The sequence below is a fragment of the Sciurus carolinensis genome, chromosome 7 (genome assembly GCF_902686445.1).
Source record: "Sciurus carolinensis chromosome 7, mSciCar1.2, whole genome shotgun sequence".
In the NCBI taxonomy this organism is placed as follows: Eukaryota; Metazoa; Chordata; class Mammalia; order Rodentia; family Sciuridae; genus Sciurus; species Sciurus carolinensis.
This window is the reverse complement of record NC_062219.1, coordinates 36524993-36546821: the sequence shown is the minus strand read 5'-3', so window position 1 is coordinate 36546821 and position 21829 is coordinate 36524993. Positions and strand designations below refer to the sequence as shown.

At 33.0% G+C, this 21829-nt stretch overlaps 1 protein-coding gene across 8 annotated transcripts in view; it reads right to left on the bottom strand.

Annotated features, from left to right (window-relative positions):
• Ptprk (protein tyrosine phosphatase receptor type K) overlaps positions 1 to 21829 on the bottom strand; it is a 547068-nt gene that overhangs the window by 221307 nt on the left and 303932 nt on the right. For all 8 annotated transcript variants that reach the window (XM_047559457.1, XM_047559451.1, XM_047559450.1 and 5 more), the window contains exon 7: positions 16152 to 16445. In XM_047559457.1, the coding sequence (XP_047415413.1) occupies positions 16152 to 16445 (294 nt within the window). The remainder of the gene's footprint in view (positions 1 to 16151; positions 16446 to 21829) is intronic.

Sequence of the window (21829 nt, the reverse complement as noted above, 5' to 3'; positions counted from 1 at the left end):
TATCTTTGCTGGCAAGAGCTCTAACAAATGAAATAATCTTAAACATAAATGTTTTAAAATGATATGCCAGAAGTTTAATAAGCTAGTTATGTTAATATTCACCATGAAAAAAATCTATAACAACTGATTTAAAATTGAATACAAAGCACATATGAAATTATTTTCTCATATGTTTTTCTACTGTCCTTTTTCATTTGACTTATTATGGTATTGACTTTGGCTTTTAATTCAGTATTTCACAAAATGGCCACACTCCCTCAAGTAGTGTTTAATGCTACTTTGTATTATTTGGTTGCTATGCAAAAGTATTATGGGTTGCACGACCAAGTGGGTTACAACAAATCAACTATAAAGAAATAATTCCTAGAAAATTTTCAAATGCACTGCATTACCAAGTAGTCAAACTACAATAGGATTCTCTTCCATGAAGATTTCAAAAGGTAAGATTTAAAAGCAGAATGGAAATTATATAAATTTAATTCATGTAGTTATCATGATACACTTATTCATTACAGTCCAATCACAAAATAGATGATTCACTTTCTTATATATTATTGATACTCAGATACTATCCCATTATTTAATTTAGGGCTGATTCTAGTCACTATACCTGACCTAGCACTTTATTGAGTTATAAATTAAATAAAGACTTATGAAAGCACTTATGGTCATCAAGGATGTACTTTAAAAATTGAACTGAATTATAGTTGGGGCCAAATATTATCAATTTTGAGAAATTTTAAGAATGTAATCTTAAACAATATTCTTAAAGCAGAACAACATAAAAGATTTTAATGTGAAAACAGAAAATGGTGCTCAGAAGGTGAAACCCCTCCACACTAAGTTGTTGGAATGTAAATGCTTCTGGATGAACAGCAAAGGATGGAAAATGTGTTCTCCTTAAAAAATATGATGAAGTAAATCTTGTGACATCTCCCAAATAAGTAACAGCTCAATTTAATTCTCTCATGCATTTTGATTGAAATGAAAGTAAAGAAGGATTTTACTCAAAATAAAACCAGCCCCAAGTGTTGGCAAGTTTGTGGAGAAAAAATAACTGTTGCATACTGTTGGTAGGAATGTAAATTGGTGCAGCCATTATAGAAAACATTATGGATGCTCCTCAGATCTTATAAATAGAACTATCATATGACCAAGAAATTCCTCTTCTGGGTATATACTCAAAGGAAATTAAATCAGCACTCCTATGGATTTGCACGTACCCTTCAGCATTATTCACTACAGCAAAGATATGGAAACAAAGTCAGTGTCCATTAGTGGATGAATGGACAAAAATTGTGACTGAGTGTGCCTGTGTGTATATACAAACAAATATGCATATATTTAATTTGTGTATATACAATATATACAATTTGTGTGTGTGTGTATATATATATACATGTATACATACATACACACATATATATGTATACATGCATACATACATATATATGGAGGTACTGCCATGAAAACATGGCAAACCTGGAAGACATTATGTTAAGTGACATAGCAAGACAAAGGCAAAAAAAATACTTTATGATCTCAATTATATGAAGAACAAAAAATTCAAATAAATGGAAACAGAGTAGTACAGGGGTTTCTTTGGATAAGAAGGGGAAGGAAATAGGGAGAAACAGCTCTAAATATTTGAGAAATTTAGAAACAGCCAAGAACAAATTTTGTTGTGCTGAGAATATGACTATAAAATAACTCAATTATACATATTTACAGAAAAAAATTGTGCGTATCCTAAACTCAGTGCCCATTATGAAACTGTAAAGTTAATAATATATTTAGTCCTTATGATGACCCTTCATGGTAGTTTTATCACTCTACTTTTAAAAATATGGAAACCTAAGTCAAAGCTTAAGAGTGCTACACATTAAAATCTCATGTATTCCTATAAACCAATCTCCTCTTTTTATTTCCTTCCTTGGTAAAAGTTTCATCATTAAAATCATTTTTATCTTTATGAAGAAAATTACTTTAAATGAAACTAAGAAATGAGAAAATTGCTAATAATATAGTTACCTAATATCAGCAAGTATTGCGTTATTTTTATTTTTGTTCTTTGTTATATAGTTGGTTTTTGTTTTTGTTTTTTTTTTGACTGAGGATTAAACCTAGGTATGCTTTTCTATTGAGATACATCCCTGGCCTTTTATTATTTATTTATTTATTCATTAATTCATTCATTTAGAGGCAGAGCCTTCCTAGGTTACATAAGACCTTACTAAATTACTGAGGCTGGCCTAAGACTTAGAATCCTCCTGCCTCAGCCTCCCAGATCACTGGGATTATAGGCTTTTATCACTGTGCCCTGTTTATGCAGGATATATTTTTATTGTTTCTTCAGCATTCTTTGATTCTGTTACATGGCTTTATATTTTTATTTCAGATTAAGGCTTTATGTATGTAATTTTAAAGGCTGCGCATCTATATTGAGATATTATGTAATTTATAAAATAATTTCCTTTTGTCAATCATCTAGTTTATATCCAGTTTCTACTACTATAAACACTATGTTTTTTAAAAAATATGTATGTGCTCCTTATTGTAAGGCTAATAATACAACTGAGACAAAGGAAAACTTAAAAGCAAAACAGTTCCAAACCCTGCATAACTGCATAAGACATTTCAGGAGAGAGAACTCCCAAGTAGAAAATCTTCAAGGCAAAAGTCAGAAGGTTCATATTTCACACCAAAAAACAGATTATGGATGACTTTAATAAGCTCATGTTATAGACACTGTACAATTACTCCTTTTAGAAATAGAGTCCCAGTAAGAAAGTAAACAGTTACTGCAAAACCCTTTAAATTTTTGCACTGGTATGTGTGGACACACATGTACATACACAATAGAGAAAATAATAAACAAGCAAATACACATTTCTGTGGAAACTTTCCTTCAGGTGCACTGTAAGACATTTCTTGAGGATACTAACATGGCTTATCTAAGAAGGAACAAGGAAATAGGAGGAATCTGAACTCCAGGAAGGAGTGAGGGCAGGTTGGGGGAGGGAAAAGAGAAAGAAATGCAAAGATAAAGTTACATCTCAAGTAAAATTTCACTTTACTCGATACATTTAATCCAACGTCATTTCAGCCAGAATGTCACAACCTACTCATGCATCAACATGGTGTGAGTGACAAAAAATTTTCCAACCAGAAGTGATGCAATATTTGTCAAAAAGATTGAATTTCACTTTCATATTAGTACAAAAAAATATAGTGCATGATTATTGCCACAAGCATGAGGTTGTTTAGGGAATAATGTGAGCACCTTAACAGTAGGTAGTAATGGAAAATGTCTGACTCTCTTTCTTTCCTTTCAAGGCAGGCTCTTGTAATATGCCTTGTTATACTGCCAAACCATTTCTCACTCCCAAATCCTTAAATACCACCTGTCCAAGACAAGAATATATTTTTAAACGAAGACATATGCAATAACCAGTGCTAAAACTCACAATATAACAAATGCTTTGCTAGTCCCATGGAAATTAAATATTATGTACTGTTTATAATATAGGAACAGCACTGTTTCATTGTTCTGCTGCAGGCAAACACATGTTTATTTCTTTATTATTCATAGACTTCAATGATTTTTATATTTAAGGACTATAATTATACCATTTTGATTTTTAGAAGAATATTTCTTATTCTGAATTAATTTTTTCATTAGAACAATTTTTTTAATCTTAAAATGGAGAAAAACAAAAATTGTCCCATCTTAACATTATTGATACAGGTATATAGGCTTCTGTCAAAAAAACATAGGTCCAGGAGCTTAGCAGAGTTTCAACTCAGAGTAAGTTTCATATCAGTGGTGATACAATTCATCATCTTAAAAGATTATAGAAGGATCGATCAGCCAAACTTAGTATATTGCTATACTTTGGTCTTGTATTTCCCAAAGATTTGTGGTCCAAGTGGTGACACCTTTAAGAGGCAGTAGAACGAATCGGACATAACTTTCCTATGTTCACATGTGAATACTTGACCAGTGTAACTCCACATCTTGTACAGTCACAAGATTGGGAAGTAGACCATGTATGTATAATATGTCAAGACACATTCTACTGTCATGTATAACTATAAAGAACAAATAAAAAATAAAGAGTTGATGCCTATTAGGAAGTCTTTAAGTCACTGGGGTGTGCCCTAGAAGGGTACTGTGGGACCCCAGTCCCTTCTTCTTCCTCTTTTTCAATTCCAGGCCATCAATCCTATCCACTCAATCATGAACTGAAAGTTCTAAAAATGAGCCAAAATGAACCACTTTTCTTAAGTTGATTTTGTTACACTAAGAGAAAGCTAACTAATACAAATATATTTTGAGAATCTTTTAAACTGTACATAGCTTAAATAACTGATTTGACTATAGATTTAGAAAAAGGCTTATTGGTTACTTGCAAAAATTTTTAAATGTTGTCACAGGGTAAAAAAGATCAGTTAAGAAAGTGAAAATCAAATTATCTTATTCAAATATAATTACCATTATATTCAGACTAGGACTGTTCAACAAGGAATGAATCACTAGAAATTCTCCCCAGCTTTTCTTTTTTAATAGGCAACTATAAAGTCATTTCCTTAAGATGATATTTGTACTGCTGTTCTAAGAATAAAATAAATTTGTCTTGCTGACCTACTTTTTACTTTATAAGAATTTCACTAAAATCTGAGAAAAAAACATTTATTTCGGCTCTTCACTGAAATTGAGATAAGTATTTCATTTCCCCTACTTTATTGGAAATTCTTGGAAAGTAAATATTTATGTTTGTCCTAAAGAGGCTTCTGATTTGAGACTTTAAAGAATGAGATTAATTGTTATACTTTATAATCAAAGCACCCAAGTGTAGAATTTGATACAAAGTTAAAAAAAAAGAAATTATTATCATTGAATGTTCTAGTAAGGTATCAATGTATATTGTTTATCCTATACCAATAGCCCAAAGAATGAGAATCACATACCAGTGCTACTGTTAATCCCTGGTTCACATGCTTCAGCCCCACCTAAAGGACACAAGTGTGGCAAAAGGGCCCTTGAATCTTTAAGAAGGAGGACAATGGGGGAAGTAAAAGAGCAATACTAGAAAGAAGACAGAGATAGTCCCAACCAAATTAGCTTATTTGCATGTATGCCAAGTACTAATTTTGAGAATCCATTGAACCACATGTTGATTTTGTCAGTTGCATAATGCTCCAAGCTGCCCAACAGGAGGAACTTGTAACATATACCTATCTATGTCATAATTTGGTGAGTAAAAAGAATAAGTGAACGTGCTTAAGAATTTTAAACAAAACAACAAGATATATATATTTTAGGTTGTGTCTGCTAAGCATCATTTAGTTTGTCTTAATAGTTCATGCAATAATATAATAATGTGTACAGTATAGTTTCCTCTAGAAAAAGAGTACAATTTCTGATTGTGTTAGTCAAAGAAATTTACTTTAATATCCAATTTGAGGAAAAAAATAGAACAACCATGACTCACACCAGGAATGAAATGCTGAAGACACTCAAATCTGTATGTTGTGCTCTCTGCCCCTCTCTATTGAATCACAGAGCCAGGAATATAATTGCCTATCCACTATCTCATTTCTCAAAATAAACACAAAGATCTTCCTTCTAAGACTTTTCCCCACTGTTTTACTACTTCAAGTTAAAACCTATCACTAAACCTTAATTTCCCAAGCCAGAATTCCCTTCCAATGTGTCACCAAATTCTACTGATTGCACCTCTCAAATCTCTTTCAACCCTGCCTCCTCATTGGAATTCTTATCTCTACTGCTTCAGTTCAAGCACTGATCAATTTTTGCTTAGACTGAAGTAGCAGCCTTCTAATCTCTCAGAAATCTCCTTTCAATCCTTCTCCTACACAAGCACTGGAGAAATATTTCTAAAACACAAATCATTCTAAACATTGTAATAAAAATTCAAGCAATTAATTCCTTAAAAAATATCGCGTCCTTGGAGAAAACATCTTAACGTATTAAGAAACTAAGATGCCAATAGATTAATATGAAGGTGGATAAGTGAATAAATATGGGACATCACATATACAACAAAAGGTACATTATAGTGGGGAATATATGTGTTCACTCTATAATTTCTTCAGATTTTCTGTGTTTGTGAGTTTTAAAATATGAGAAAAAATATTTTTAATGTAATGGCTTATAATGCAATGAGGGCTAATGTTACTAAGTTTGTTGTCTATGGCATACAAAATGCTAAGTACTTTGTATGAATTATCTCCAGTGGAATGCAGAAAAATGTTTGATACATGGTTTTGGCTCTTCCAAAAAAGGTATAGTGTGGGAAAAAAATCTGGACTTGAAGCTCTTGTCACTTCTCATATTATAATATGCCACTACAGTTTAAAGTTTCAGAAGACACAACTGGGAAAAAATGAGCTTAATGCCACCAACAAACAGATAAAATAGACACATATATGATGTCATATATAAAAGTCATTAGGACTTTAAAATATGTTTGTTAAGTTTATATAATTTTTATGTCATTTAACAACTAGCAAATTTCTGAAAATTTAACAGTTGATGTGTAGTTTTAGAACAACATTGGTTTGCTCACAAATGTCAAATTAGGTTCAATTATTGATCCAGTGAAGTTAAGTCACTTCCCATTATTAAGTATTCGACCCAGATTTTGAACCTAGAGTTTACTGACTTCCAAATCTTAACTCAAAACAGCTAATTCTCCTGATCTCCTACTTCATAAAATCCTACTCTTACTTCAGGGCTGCACTGTACAACTGTAGATCACATCTATTATACTGATCCTTGGTTAAATTATTTATCCATATGTCTATCTTCCAACCTCTAGCAGTAACTCAGCACAGGAATGCACTAAGGGAGCCCTGACTTGTATCTAGGAGTTTGCATTAGTGCCTGGCAAACACAGGAGACTCGCTAAGGTCATGATGCTCTGGACTTTGAGTACCTAGAAGTCAGAGTCTGCATCTCAGAATACCTGGCAGTTTCAATAGTGCCTGGCACACAGGAGATTTGTGAAAGAAAGCAATGTAAATAATATTCTTTACATTCTTTTCAAGCTGCTATTTGATAGTGATAAAATCACTTTACTATTGAGTCCAAGTGCCCAGAGTGGCGATTTAATAGAGGAGCAGGACTTGATTAATTATATAGTACTTTCTCCTACTATTATAGTTGGGATGTGAGGTGTCCCCAAAACACTCACATGTGAGACAATGTAAGAAGGTTCAGAGGAGGAGAAAATTGTGGGTTATAAGAGTCTTAACGCAATCAGTGCTTTAACTCCTAACAGGGATTAACTGAGTGGTAACTGAAGTGGTAGGGTATGGCTGGAGGAGGTGAAAATTGAGGCGTGGCTTTGGGTATATATTTGTATGTTAGGAGTGGATTCACCTCTGCTTCCTGATCACCATGATGTGAGCTGCTTCTATCCACCACACTCTCCTGCCATGATGTTCTGACTTACCTAGAGCTCTGAGGAATGGAGCCATACTTCTATGGATTAAGAGCTCTAAAACCATAAGCCTTCAAATAAACCTATCCCACTCTACAGTTGTGCTGGTTAGGTTCTTTAATCGCAGCAGCAAAAAAGCTGACTAAAATAGCTACTAAAACGGTTTGACTACGTACTCATCTTTGCTGGTACCAGCAATGTTATAATACTTAGACGGTACATATCAAGAACTTTTTAGTCACGAAGAAAGATCCATGCTTCATCTTCATTGAAGCATTTCTAATACCAGTTATTCCAAACTTTTGGTGATAGAAGAATGATAAAATCAATTGAAGTACATACATCCAGTAGAACAATTAAGCAGGCATTAAGGATGAGAGAATGTCCTGTAAACACATGGGAGGTAACCAGGCATGGTGGTGCATGCCTGTAATCTCAGAATCTCCAGAGGCTGAGGCAGGAGGATTACAAATTCAAGGCTAACCTCAGCAACTTAGTGAGGCCCTGAGCAACTCTTAGAGAGAACCTCTCTTAATATAAGTGCGAGATATAGCTCAGTGGGATACAATTCCAGTAACAAACCAACCAACCATGGGAGGTGGGCTGAGAGAATGCCAAGCCAAACAAACAGAAGGTAAAACTGCACATATCTTATACTTAACAACTAACAAAATCCCCACAGGGAAATAAAGAAAAATAATAGTGTCTTGACAAAAATGATGACAGTTATATAAATGTTGTAGCATTATAGTGGTTTTTAACAATACTAGTTGCAAAATTTGGTATATTGTTGTATTCCATATAATTTACAAAACAACCTGGGTTTATGGATTCCATGCAGTCTTTATAGACTCTGAGAATTCCAGCAAGGACCCTCCAATCCTATAGATAATCAGTGCACCCCTGTGACATTTTGACATTTTGTCTATCTAAGCAGTAAAGTTGATTTTTTAGCTATCAGACATATGCACCATGCTCACAAATAAAGTACAGAATTCACTATAAGAGAGATAAAGAGCAAATATGAAAGGAGACTTGATTAAGTATTGCCCAGGAGTATAATTATTAAGATGGTATCCAAATTGCCAAAATTAATTTTTTATATATATATATATATATATACACACACACACACACACATACATACACACATATGCATATATATATATATATGACCTTCTTTTGGGAATCAAGTTCATGCTCATGAGTAACAGTACAATAAAAACATGATATTTAGTATATTGAGCAGAATATAACAAGATGGAACATAGTACCTGTTTAAAGTAATTTAAATAATAGGTAAAAATAAGACATTTTTCTGATTGCTTAATAGTCTTTGGTTGTGGAGAGATAATATACGGGGTGGGAAATAATGACATAGTCAAATAAAGATGAATTATTTAAACTCAACTTTCTGAGATGATTTAGCTGAGACAATTATAATGGACATCACTCAATGATTTCTAGGCCACATCATATGTAGTGACAGCTGAATTTGCACAGGTTTTGCCTAGGGTGACATGAAAGGCATGAATTCCTATCCTTTGAAGTACATTTTCTACTCAGTTCATGAAGTACAATATTACAAGTAAGACTCCAGATTGGAATTTGCTCATTATCTCTTTCCTTTTCATATGCTTTTTTTTTTCCCCCTGCAGTTTACATACAAATTGATTGAAAGGAAAGAAGATGGAGGAATCATGCCTATAGCAATTTTTAGCTATAAAAATGGCCTATCTTGTAGTAAGACAGCAAAGACCTGAAAGTGAGTTCTTATGCTGATACTCCCATGTTCAGGCGTGGGCTGAGTCAAATTAAATGATGAAAATAATGAGATACATTCATATAATGCCATTTTTTCCCATCAATAAATTGCACCAAATGAACAACACTCACCCCAAATGCGAATTATAAATAGGTTGGAACTAAATGTGAGTTCAGTCTCCATGATCTTTTAGCTGTCCTCCTCTCTGCCAAGCCAGCTCAAAAGCTTTGGTCCCTGCCCCCACCCCACCCCAGATCCTGGTTTAGTTTTCTTTCTTATTCCAAAGTGAAGAATGTCTATTATAATTCAAAAAAGGAAGTAAATAGACAGTGACAATAGCAGGCAGAGGTAGCTTCTTCCCTGCTTAAAAAAGAAGAAAATCAGGACCAAGTTCATGCACCATTGTGACCACAATGGCACCATCAAAGGAAGTCAAAAGCTCACAGACTTGGGGGGCTCTTGGACTTGTTTTCATATCTGGATCATATCTGGATCCATATCTTTTTAGTACTTTTTGTTTTTTTTGTCAGACACTTCTATGTCATTATCATTCAAGACATGGTTAATATATCATTTTATCTTTAAAGACATTTTCATTTCCTGGTATCAAATAAAATTCTTAGGACTTGAGGGGAAATTCAGGACATAGCACGAGATTGATGCTGTTATTCAAACCATTTCCACCTGTCAGCTTGATTGCAGTATGCAAAATTCAATAAAAACAATGAAGCCAATAAAAAGAGTACTTAATGATACCATTAACAGACTCAACATGTGGTAAAGTACTAAGGATAAATAAATATAGTGTCATTTTCACTGGTTACCAAACGCTTTTCATCAACAAATGTAAGTCAGATGAGAGAAATTTAAGCTGAAAACAACCCAACTCTAGTTAGTAAAGGTAATTACATTGTTACTGATGTCATCTCCTCTAAGGAGATGTGCCAGGAATTGAGATGCATGATTAGCTATATGTCCTGCTCCTGAAGTAAAATGAAAAAAGAGAGTAGGCAAGATGATTTCATATTCCCTGAACTTTCACAACTCTTATCCTGGGAGCTTCTAGCTTTATAGAGTCTTAGCAGAATGTTCGTGTCAATTACAATATAAGTCAAGCTCGGTCTCATTCTCATATCTTTCAAAGAAATTTATTGAAAGAAATTTCTTGATTATTAGAAATGATACTATCTTCCAAAAATATAAATTCCTATTTCTCATCTACAATGAAAGATGCAGTACAGTGATTATTAGCAACATCTATAAATGTTTTCATTTTCTCTGCCTCCAGTCCTTCCTTAGCTCTAGCCTATCTTTCACAGAGGTGGGATGGACTCCCTAAAATCTAATCTGGTAACATTGGTCAGTTTCCTAAAAACAACTGAATAACAGATCAATTACATGAGACCAAGCTGCAGACTTCCTGCCATCTTAAATTCAACCACAAGCCCAGAGTAAGCCCGAGATCTACTGAATCCATCTATTTTCAGAACCTAAATTATCGGCAATGTTTACAACTGAATTAAACATGCTGTTCTCTCTGTTTTGAATTCTATTCACATCTCCTTGCATTTTATTTTGTTTATGTCTGTCTCCAGTGACCACTAGGCCTTATGGTCAAGGCATTGCTGTGGAACGTTGGAGACCTGGCACTTAACCCATTACTACTAACAAAGAAAGAGGCCAAGGAAAGGTTTTCTGAATGAACAAATGTTTTTCAAACAGAGATATTCTCTACACAATCTGAAAAACAAAATCAGGTTATTACTCACTAAAAAAGGAAGGAAACCTAAATTAGGATTTTATTCTTAGATTCTTAAGAATGTTAAAGAACTTCTTTCTGTTAAAGATTTTTATTTGTAGTTGTCCTGACTTCAATAACAGTCGTATTGCGTTTTAAAATTCTTGCTCAAAAGCAATAAAGAAAACACATAAGGCTCTGTGGTATGATCGTTTGGCTAGCTTAAGTGAGGCCCTGGGTTCGAGTCCCAGCACCACAAAACAAAAACAAATTGCAGTGCTCGCTTCGGCAGCACATATACTAAAAACAAATTGCACACACATATGATTATATACAGGTTAATACATTTAAAAACAAGCATTGATATAATCCTTCAGTATAAATCAAGTAGTAAGCCATCCTTATACTATAAACTAATTCTTACAAGAGCTGTGTATTTTGTTTTAAGCTGTAGGCTGAATGTCAATGAATAACTCATTTTTATGATTGATATCTATCTTGAACCAGAAGAAAAAGTAATATATTTCCATTTTGCTGATGAAGCTATAGCCAAAAGGCCAAAATTTAATCCCCCATTTTGAAGTTTCTGGTAAATATCTGAGCATTATTCTATTTTGTTTTTTCCTTCCATTTTGGATTTAGGACAGAAAAAAAATGCATTTACAGTAAATGTTTACATTTAAAAGAAGACACTTTCCTTTTCACTGCTTCATAGATCTACACGTTTCAACTAAAAACTGCCGAGAGCATTGAACTTCAATATAAGAGTAGAGAGTAGTTTTCCCAACTGTGTAAATATATTACATTCTGGACACTCTGAACTATTGACCTTCCCTATGAGGGAGATGCTGCTAAAATGTCAGTTAATCATAAAGCAGTTCTACAATGGGATACCCAGAAGCAGAAGGCAATTTAAAAGAGCAATTTTAATGTGCAATTGCCAAAGTATGCAATGCAGACAATTCCTGATGATGGCATATTTTATTTCCCTTTAATAAGAGAAAGAGAAACTGTATTTTCTTAGCTTCTATACCAGATGGTGTACCCAGAGGAAACAAACACAGAAAAAAAGCGAGCATACTTTTTCCGATTGTTCAATGGAGTTTTTGAATTCCTTCCCATTTAAGACAACTTCACGTTTATGCCATTTTTTAAAATGTATGAAATGCCTGAAGAAGCATTATGTGAACAACAACATGGGTCAGGCTGTAAACTAACAGCGAAATAATCATACCCCTCAGGTTCATAGAGAAGTCTGAGGCAGGCGTAGGTGGCCTGAGCCACCAGAGGCTGTAATTACCACCTCTCCTTACTTGAGAGACCCTGAAGCAAGTAATTGCACTTACCAAATGATTTTAATGTACTTTAGAAAGTAAACAAAAAATAGCTTTGGCAACCAGGCAGGACATTTTCAGAGAAGGATAAAAACACTTTTTTACACTTTTAAGAAAAAACAGCTGTTTAAAGTATTTAAGCACAGTATATATTTGATTGTTAACACCAATCCACTGTGCTCTCAATAGATAGGAAGCTGCAAACATTAAACTATACTTTCTTTGGAAACAAGTAGACATGCAGAAGCTATTTTTTAAAAGGTATGGGTCTTCTAAATTTTACCTGCTATACTTCTAATTTTTCATTCTATACTACTAGGAAGAAGGGAAGTCACCTGTGGTGGGGGTAGGAAGGAAAACAAGTAAGGCTTTTAAAGTACTGAATAATGGGTTTGAGCCCCAGCTGCCCAGTAGCTTTCCTAATGGTGTAATGGTATTACACTATAATGGACAAGTATCAACTATGTTATCTTTCCCCTGAGTCTTAAATTTAACAAAAACAAAAGTAAGACAATAATATACTAACTGACAGATTGGTATGGACATAAAACATCATGATAGATTCAATTGATATGCTGATTTCAAAGTCAAATGAATCCACACATAGCCACCCAAAAGTTAACATTTTCCTCAGAAAATATAACATTTTATTCATTATACACATAAGTAAAACCTTTAACCTAATTTTCTAGGGAAAAAATCTATTGATGAATTATTCCCAAGCAAGAAAACATTTACCAATGCCCCAAATAAAATATTAATGTATGATGTGCATTAAAATGGAATTTTAACAATGGTAAATAATAACTAAATTATTCTTTGGTACTTAGGAATGACAAAAATCATTCCTCTGTGATAAAGTAAAAAAAGGAGATAAGAATTTCTGGATATCAGCAAATAGCCATCATTCTCTGCAACCTACAAAGCATCCATATGAAAATGATTTCAAATATATAGCTAAGTATTTATCCTTATCTTCAAGGTTTCTTGATAATCTAATGTGCATGGTATTAAACTTCAAAGTAATCAACATTTATTTAACTAGATGATATTAATAGTAAAACTCAACAATTATAAGGGGGAATACAACCAGTTCTAAGTAAAACAGGATGGCTTGTAGACCAAGTACTCAGTGCCCTTATAGAAACAGTGGTAACCAGGGAATGAACAATTTAATAGAATTAGATGACGATTTCCCCCAAAGGTTATGCTTGGGATCCCACAAGGATCATTTCCCCTGATTATAAAGAAATATTCAACTTCTGAAATCTTTATCAAAAATCAGCTAATATCATGGTTAGCATAAGTTGTGTTCTATTTTGCTGATATGGGATCCTAGGCTGAGAACAATGGTGTAACTGATGAAGTCTGAATGACTTTAAATTTTGGGAAAAGGAAATTGATCTTAAAGAGTGGAAACATATGGACATCATACTTTAATACTGACCTTATACTTTGTTACACAATGTTTGTCAATTATATTCAACTTCTGGTTTTCAGAAATTGTTTAAAAATCTGTACCATATATGCTTCCATGAGCCTGCCCTCCTTTTCTAATATTAGAGCAAATTAGTAGACACTCCTTATGAATCCGTAACCATGGTTTCTCTCAAATTTACAATGTATTTGAAAATCTAGTCCATAGCACTTACCTTTGGCAAAATTCTGCATCGGACATGTCTTGTGAAGATTTAATTAATGATAATAAACATGGTGACAAAGATTCATCACATGTAAAAGATGGTTTAAAAATAAAATTTCTATAGTTGAAAGTGAAATGACAAGTGATTGAGTCCGATACCATTTAATTCCATAAAGAGTGCACAAATAAAATGTTTCTCAAAGAATCAGATAAAAAGACATTTTCTAAGTTAGGAAGTGGCTATGGCATGTAAAATATTTTTACTTTATCCCCTCCCACACAGATGAGGCTATTCTCAGAAAAAAGTACCTCAAATCAATGTGCAGTCATATTTTTACCTATTGCAGTTCAATGCACACTCTGAACATAAGCATTCAACAGGGATAAATCAATGTTCATTAACATGGTGCTGTCACTCACCTAATAGAGTGCATACAGCAAGCTTTAAAATACAGCCTCATTTACTTGTAATCTCCACGGCTCTCATAGCAAAGGCCAATTTCAAATAGTTCCTAGCTTAAACAAAAACTACACTACACTAACATAGACTGCTAATTTTTAAAGACATTTTGTTGAAAACAAAGGATAAGAAAGCAGATGATTAACAAGCATGGGCAAAGGGAAGATCATGGGAATAGCAAATTATCATTGGTTGGTTAGTTTGTATATCCATTATGAAGATTCAATGCAGTAAAAAGGCAATTTTACTAGAAAGCACGTAAGTGAGACCCTCAGTAAACCAGTCTTTTGTTCTCCATTTCATTGTCAGCACAGGATATTAAATTTGGAATACTGAAGTTACTTTGAATTTCCACACTGTTTCCTATTTCAGTGACTTCTGTGACTGAGGCGGTGGGTTTCCACATGCCTTTCCCCCAAAAAGTTTAGTACTATAAGAACAATTTGTAACATGACCTCAAACAGAATGATATACTTCTGTAGAATGTGTAAAAGTCAATGATGAGATTGAGGCTGAGTCCTGTAGACCACCCAGACTCTTCTAGGTGAAGCTGCTTTGCAAACACCAAATGCGAGTGTGGGACCACTCACAAATTAGGGACTCTCTATTCGCTAAATCTCAAAATAATGTTTGAGCACTTATTTTCTATTAATAAACATCTTTAAATAGTTGCTATTAATATATAAAATGTAGCTAAGTTTAAAAATATATATGAAAATTTTATGGGTTTTGCTTTACTGTTGTTTAGTATTCTTGGTGAGTAGCCCCATAATATTATAAATAATAAAGACATTCAGGAAATAAAAGACATTATACAAACATTTTTAAAGATTCTCAGTTTTGGATTTCAATTTTCATAAACTAATTCATTAGATATTAAAGATACATATGTTCATGTACTATTCTGTAAGTATTTCAACATAATGCATGATAGATGCGAAAAACCCCTTTAAACTGAACTAAAAAATAAATCATTTTCAACAATAAAAATGTAGGACATGAAAAATACACACAAATTACTTAGATCATTAAAATTTTTAGTGACTTTAAATAGCTAAGAATTCTTCCCATTATAACAATAGTATAGTAAGGAATTAGGATTTACGATTACATATTTTATTCACTTCTTATTCTTTGTGTTTTTTTTTTCATACACTATTATTTTCACCATTTTGTTTCAAGCATGAGGAGAACAATTACCAACATGAAAGGAAATCTTTCTGTATTCTAGAGCCAGGGGTCAGGCTGCTGAGATCATTCTCACCAATTTTCTGAATACAATAGTTGTTTTTTAAGGCATTATCCAGAATAACTTTTCATATCCTTACTATACTATATGGCCTCTGTGCTGACTCTAACATTATTGAGGAAGACCATGTGTATGTGATAAAAAGATAAGTTATCAGCATTTGCTTGAACTGGAAAGGTCTTCCTCTGTCACTAACACTTTCATCTACAGCTATCAGAAATGAATGGGCTACCTACACAGGAGGTTCACCAAAATGATCAAGAAAGAAAAGACTCCAGATGCAAAACGAAAGTAGAATAATAATAAAGAAGCACATATACTGCTCTTATGTCATCCAAATATGACAGTCAATTATTGAATCACTTAGTTCACTGAACTTCTTAGAATAGTGTGATATCATATATTAATTAATCAGAACATTAAACATTGCATGTGTGTTAGATATCCTATTTTAGATTCCTTCACAAGTACAGTGGCCTGCTATTCAGTCATACCTGCACATTTGGTTCTGGTGATTAATGGAGGTCCTGGAAGTCCTGTTCCACCTTCCCCAGGTCTCGTAAGTAGCACGCGGATCTCATATTCAGTATCTGGATCTAAATGCCACAATTTATAAGTTGGAGCATTGACTGCATGGGTTTCTGTCCAGGAGCCTGATGTCATTCGGTATTCTACTTCTTTCAGGATAATGGGACCATCTCCAATGATTGAGTTGGCATTCAGTTGAATCAGCAAATAGGTAGGCCCAACGCCAAGCAGCTGGGGAGGAGCAATGGGTCTTGGTGGTTCTAGGGGAGAAGAGTGTGTACTCTAATTAGATAACAATCTGCAGCATTGTAATACAGAGATATATTAATGTCTCTTGAAGCCAAATTGAATGATTTACTTTTTATTACATGGCAATATTTAAAAGAAGACCAGGACAGAAGTCATCTGGCAACCACACTTTTAAAGAGCAAATACTTCTATGAAGGCTTACAACCATACTGCACAAATTTTCTTTCATCAGAAGCATGCTTTTCCAGGAGATAAAACATGTAAAGACATAATAAACAAGGGACATAAAAAAATATTTAGAGATGAAAAGCTCTTATTAGGTAATAGCAGAGTTGGTTTTTACTGCTTTATTTCATTTATGGAATATGGTGAAGGGGTATTTTTTTGTTTTTGTTTTGTCTTGCTTTCTACTTCTTCAGAGGTCCTACAGATGAGACCAGGTTAGGGTTCAGCATCACTGAACTGTTCACATACCCACCTTCCAGAGGGAGAAACTGAAATTTACACCTAGGCAAAAATCACAAATGACTCCGTATCACTGGTCTTTGGGAACAGCATGAAATAAGGCCATATATCACATATTAAACTCAAATGTCAAAGGTACACTGCAATTTAATTTTGGCTTGCTTATGATATTTTGTTTCAATAAACTTGGGGAAATATCATTTCAATGTCTGAACTGATAGAAATGATGAATGATGTACTGGAGAAAATTTTACCCCCTTAACAACCAGGCAGATGAAATGAAAGACTGGCCTCTGAAGGACTCCACCTCCCCTGCCCTGTCCATAGGGTCTTTCCACAGGGAACATTAGGCCATGAAGTCATAATTAGCACATGATCAGGTGGGGTTTTCTCTGAACATCTAGAACAGTGTTTTTCACATTTTTAAGGAGGTTGAAAGACTTTAAAGAAAACTGTTAATAAAGTTGTAATTGTCCCAAAATTGATTCACCAATTATTTCTAAGAGTTAGAACAAGTCAAATAAAGAAAAACTATGAAATGTAACCGGCTAATGCTCTCTCACCCTGACCCATGGCAGGCAGGAGTGGATTGGAGATAGATACAGTAAAGTCAAGAACACTCTGCCAGAATCCCTCAAACTGTATTTTCTACTTAATAGCATTGTATTCCATAGGGAAAAAAAAAAGTCTATAGATAAGTTTTACCTTCATATCATGGTTAAATGAATGAACAATTTTTAGTTAGGGCCTAAGATCTACATTTTAATTTTGGTGATATAAAATTTACTAACTTGTAAGTTCCTGAATTACAAATATCCCTAATAAAAGAGATAAGACAAGATGACCTGGGATTCTATACACTGTAAAATCATTTTCAAAATCTTTCTTCAAAATTCACATGACAAATATTTACCAATTACTAATTGCCAAGTTGTTCTACACATTAGGTAACCATATAATACTGTGAGAGAAAAATAGTATAAATAAATCAATAAATTTATTATTTTAAGTTGATTGTTATATAGGAAGCAAATAGTATCCTGTAATAAAGAATAATAGAGGTAACAAATTTTTTGTTACCTTAAAAATCTCCTTAATAATAAAGGTAATCCCCCTTAAGTAATCAAGGCTCATTAAGGTAATAGCTTTCAAACTAGTACTGAAAGAATAATATAAACTTGCAGCTAACTGTGCTCATGTTTAAAATAAAACTAAAACTAAGATCAAAAATAAAATATGCTATATAAACTGCATATTTTTGAACTATTTCTATTGAAAAGTATTTTTTAACCCTTGATTTATAAACTTTAACCACGAAATCTATTTCTAATGATTTCAAATTGTTTCAACAATATGTAGTTAAAATTTTTTTCTAGGTGAACTATTTTCAATTTCATGAATGTATTCAATGAAAGTATTTGCAACAAGAAAGTTTAAATGAAACCAAAATAGTTTAGAATTTCATTTATCAGTTAAGAGTTTTACATTCCATAGAATGGAATTTTACCCAACAAATTTTATAGTCAGCATTTATAGAAGTTTTAGCAGACAAGAAGAAAAAGAAAGTTAATATATTCTCTAAACCCTAAACTAAAAGGAAACTGAATAGAGAAATGAACATAATACAAAAATGCAAATGTCTTCTCTGACTCTCTAAATGCCACACATATTTAAAACAGCAGTGTGTATTTTGTGAATAAACTGATTTGCCACAAATGTGCAATGTTTGTTTTCATTCCAGATGGTTCATATACTGACTAATTTAAGCTAAAGTTGGAAACAGTGTTAAATTCATAGCACTGGGCGTCTACTCCAGAGCAGCAAAGCTCACTTACTTTATAGTTCAAAGATGACTTGGAGAGATTTGATTCTTAACATGATGAATGCACAGAAACAATATACCAAGTGAATTATAAATAACAAACCCTGGTTGACCTACAAATGTACCGGTGCTCTGAAACCTGACCTTAAGCATGTCTATCAAGTGTTAGATCTCACCCATCAAAACCCTGAACACTCTTGCCATAGAAAATAAGAAGGAAATAACAGAGAAGAGCAGAAGTTGGAAAGGAGAGAAAGGGAGGGGAAAGTCAGAACAAAACACATTAGAAACAAGCACAGTATTTCTTCTGTCATTTCAATCTTTAATGAAGTAACATAAAAAGAAAAGAAAATTTGAAGTCAGGAGACCTGGTTTCAATAATGCATATGAAATAGTAGATTAAACTTGAATATAACTTTTAACTTGGTATTACGATTTCTTCATTAATGAACTAGGCATTCTTTGAAGAATTTTTAGAGATGACATTTTAAAATACATCAACAAGCACTATTTGTGATGCTATTTTCTTTTTTGTCAGAACACAGATAAATTTTAAACCAGAAATTAATATCCAACACTAGTGTTATGTATAAATAAACAAATGAGGTTGATGTCATCAGGATCTTGGTCTGAGGAAGGGCAGTAGTTCACTCTGTTCAGTTTTCTATCCCATGTGTTATGGTCAAGCACACAATGATTGGTCCAATACTCAAAGCAATAGCTCAAATCTGGTATTGTGGCAATGTTAAAAGAGACCTATAAGCATATACATTGATTAACAGCATGATTATACAAAGTGAAACTCACATTAATGAGACTAATATACCACAACATATTAAAATTTTTATGTTGGAGGTAAAAAGTAGACTTATATTAGCATGTGTATGTTGTTTTTAGACCCTGGAGAACAAGGAGATTTATTTATAAAATCTCTATTCATTTCAATAAATTATGCATGAATTTTAATCAGTTAGCAAATGAACAAGTAATTGTTCTGCAGCAATATTAATATTCTTCATAACTTAATACACTACCAGACCCAGAGGTGTGGTGCAAAGAAATCCCAGTTGTACACTAGGTATCAACTGAAGCATGCAATCCAAAAATACAAGATAAACTTTGCCAATGTTACCAATTAACTTTCAATTAATGATTTACATTCATTATTCTAGAGTCAGCCTATTATAAAATCCCAATTATATATTCAGCTTGCTTTATTTGTTTTTATATTTCAATTTTTAAACATGTCTTAAAATCAAGTAAATCATTATGAAAGTATACTCTCATCCAATTATTCCCATTATAATGGTATTTTACAAACATGTGTCACTTATCAAAATTCAGTTAATCAATAAAATGCAAAATCAGTAATAGAAGTCAGGAAGTCAGAAAATGTCAGTAACAAAGTAAATGTCAAGACAAATAACACTTCTACCACCATCAATCCAAACAGATAAACTGAATACCTCTCAATGCTACCTCTTTCTTAACTGCTTTATTTGCTTGTCAATAAGGCCTAGACATAGAATTTCCTAAGATTAACTCTTCCACTGTAGAAGGAGACAAAGAAATTAATTACATGAGTCTTCCATGACAGCTATAACAAATTACCATAACCTGGTGCCTAAAAGAACAAAAATTTATTCTCTCAAAGTTATTGAAGCCAGAAACTGGAAATCAGTGTCACTGGACAGAAATCAAATGTTAGAAGGCCATAGTGGCCCTCAATCTCTAGGTAAATAACTCCTAACTTCTGGTGACTGCTGATATTTTTTGTTTTACAGTTGCATCCCTCCTATCTCTGTCTCTGAGCTCACATCACCTCCTCCTCTGCTGTCTGTAGGTAAATCTCCCTCCAGCTCTCACTCATATTGTGATTACATTTAGGGTCCCCATGGATAGTTCAGGATACACTCACCATTCCAAATCCTTAACATACTACTTCTGCAAAAATTATTTTAACACACAAGGTAGTATACTCAAGTTCTACTAATTAGGAACTGAGAAACTTGGGAGATATTTTACAGTTTACCACAGTCATGGACTGTGATTTCATTGTTCTTTCTAGGAAGTAGCTCAGTTCTTTATCCAACTTGATAGAAACCTTCTAAATAGAGAAAAACTTGACCAAAGAAAGTTCCCTAGCTAGGTATAGAGCAGTGAAAAAATATGAAAGAGCTTAAAAATATATGTGTTCTCCTTTTGTATTTACAATATATTCGTTGTAAAAAGAAATGAAAATAGAGATGATGAACATCAAAATGGCTACAAGACTCAGTGCTCCCTTGCCAAATATAAATTCCTGCAAAACCCAACATTAGAATATTTTTGATAGAGACATTTTTTCTTATTTACTAATAGTTGTTTAAATGAACGGATCACTACAAATTGGATTTTATTCTATTTCTTATTACCCTCTCCACTGAAATTTTCATCTACTTCTTGTTTCTGTTATACAATAAATTCACTGTTTATGTTTTTTGTTTATTTTTCTTATCTGTCACCTACCAGATGTTCAAGTAAAGGGAAAGGGACATTAGAGAAGCTGAAGGAAAGAAGTATGACATCGTTGTACCGCATAATTCAGGTGTTCATAAGGTCCCCTATAATAATTTTTAAATCATTTTAAATTGTCCTCAAATAGAGTAACAGCATAATTTAATGGTACTTGAGTGCTTCAACAAATTTGAAATAATATCACTGATAAATAGGATAATAATCTTTGCCCCAACAAGAAAAGGAAAGCAAGTTATTCATAATTAGAAACATTTTCTTTGGGCATTTACTATTATATATATGATAATATAATTTGCTTCATTTTTGCTTAGATGTTAAAACATTAAGTATACATCTGAAAACTTTAAGGTTTATTTATCAAGGTTTCTTCTATACCCTAGTTTATGCACTATAACCCAGAAATATTTATGAAGAGAGTGATTTTATTCATGATTTTCAAATTGTTATTTTTATGATACTTAACATTTTTAGTCTTAAAAATTCCTTAGGAAATCAAATACTTAACCATCTACTTTTTTGGCTACTATCTCATAATTTTTACTCATACAAATGATGTAGCCAGAAATTTCTACAAATTTTCATTCTTATAAA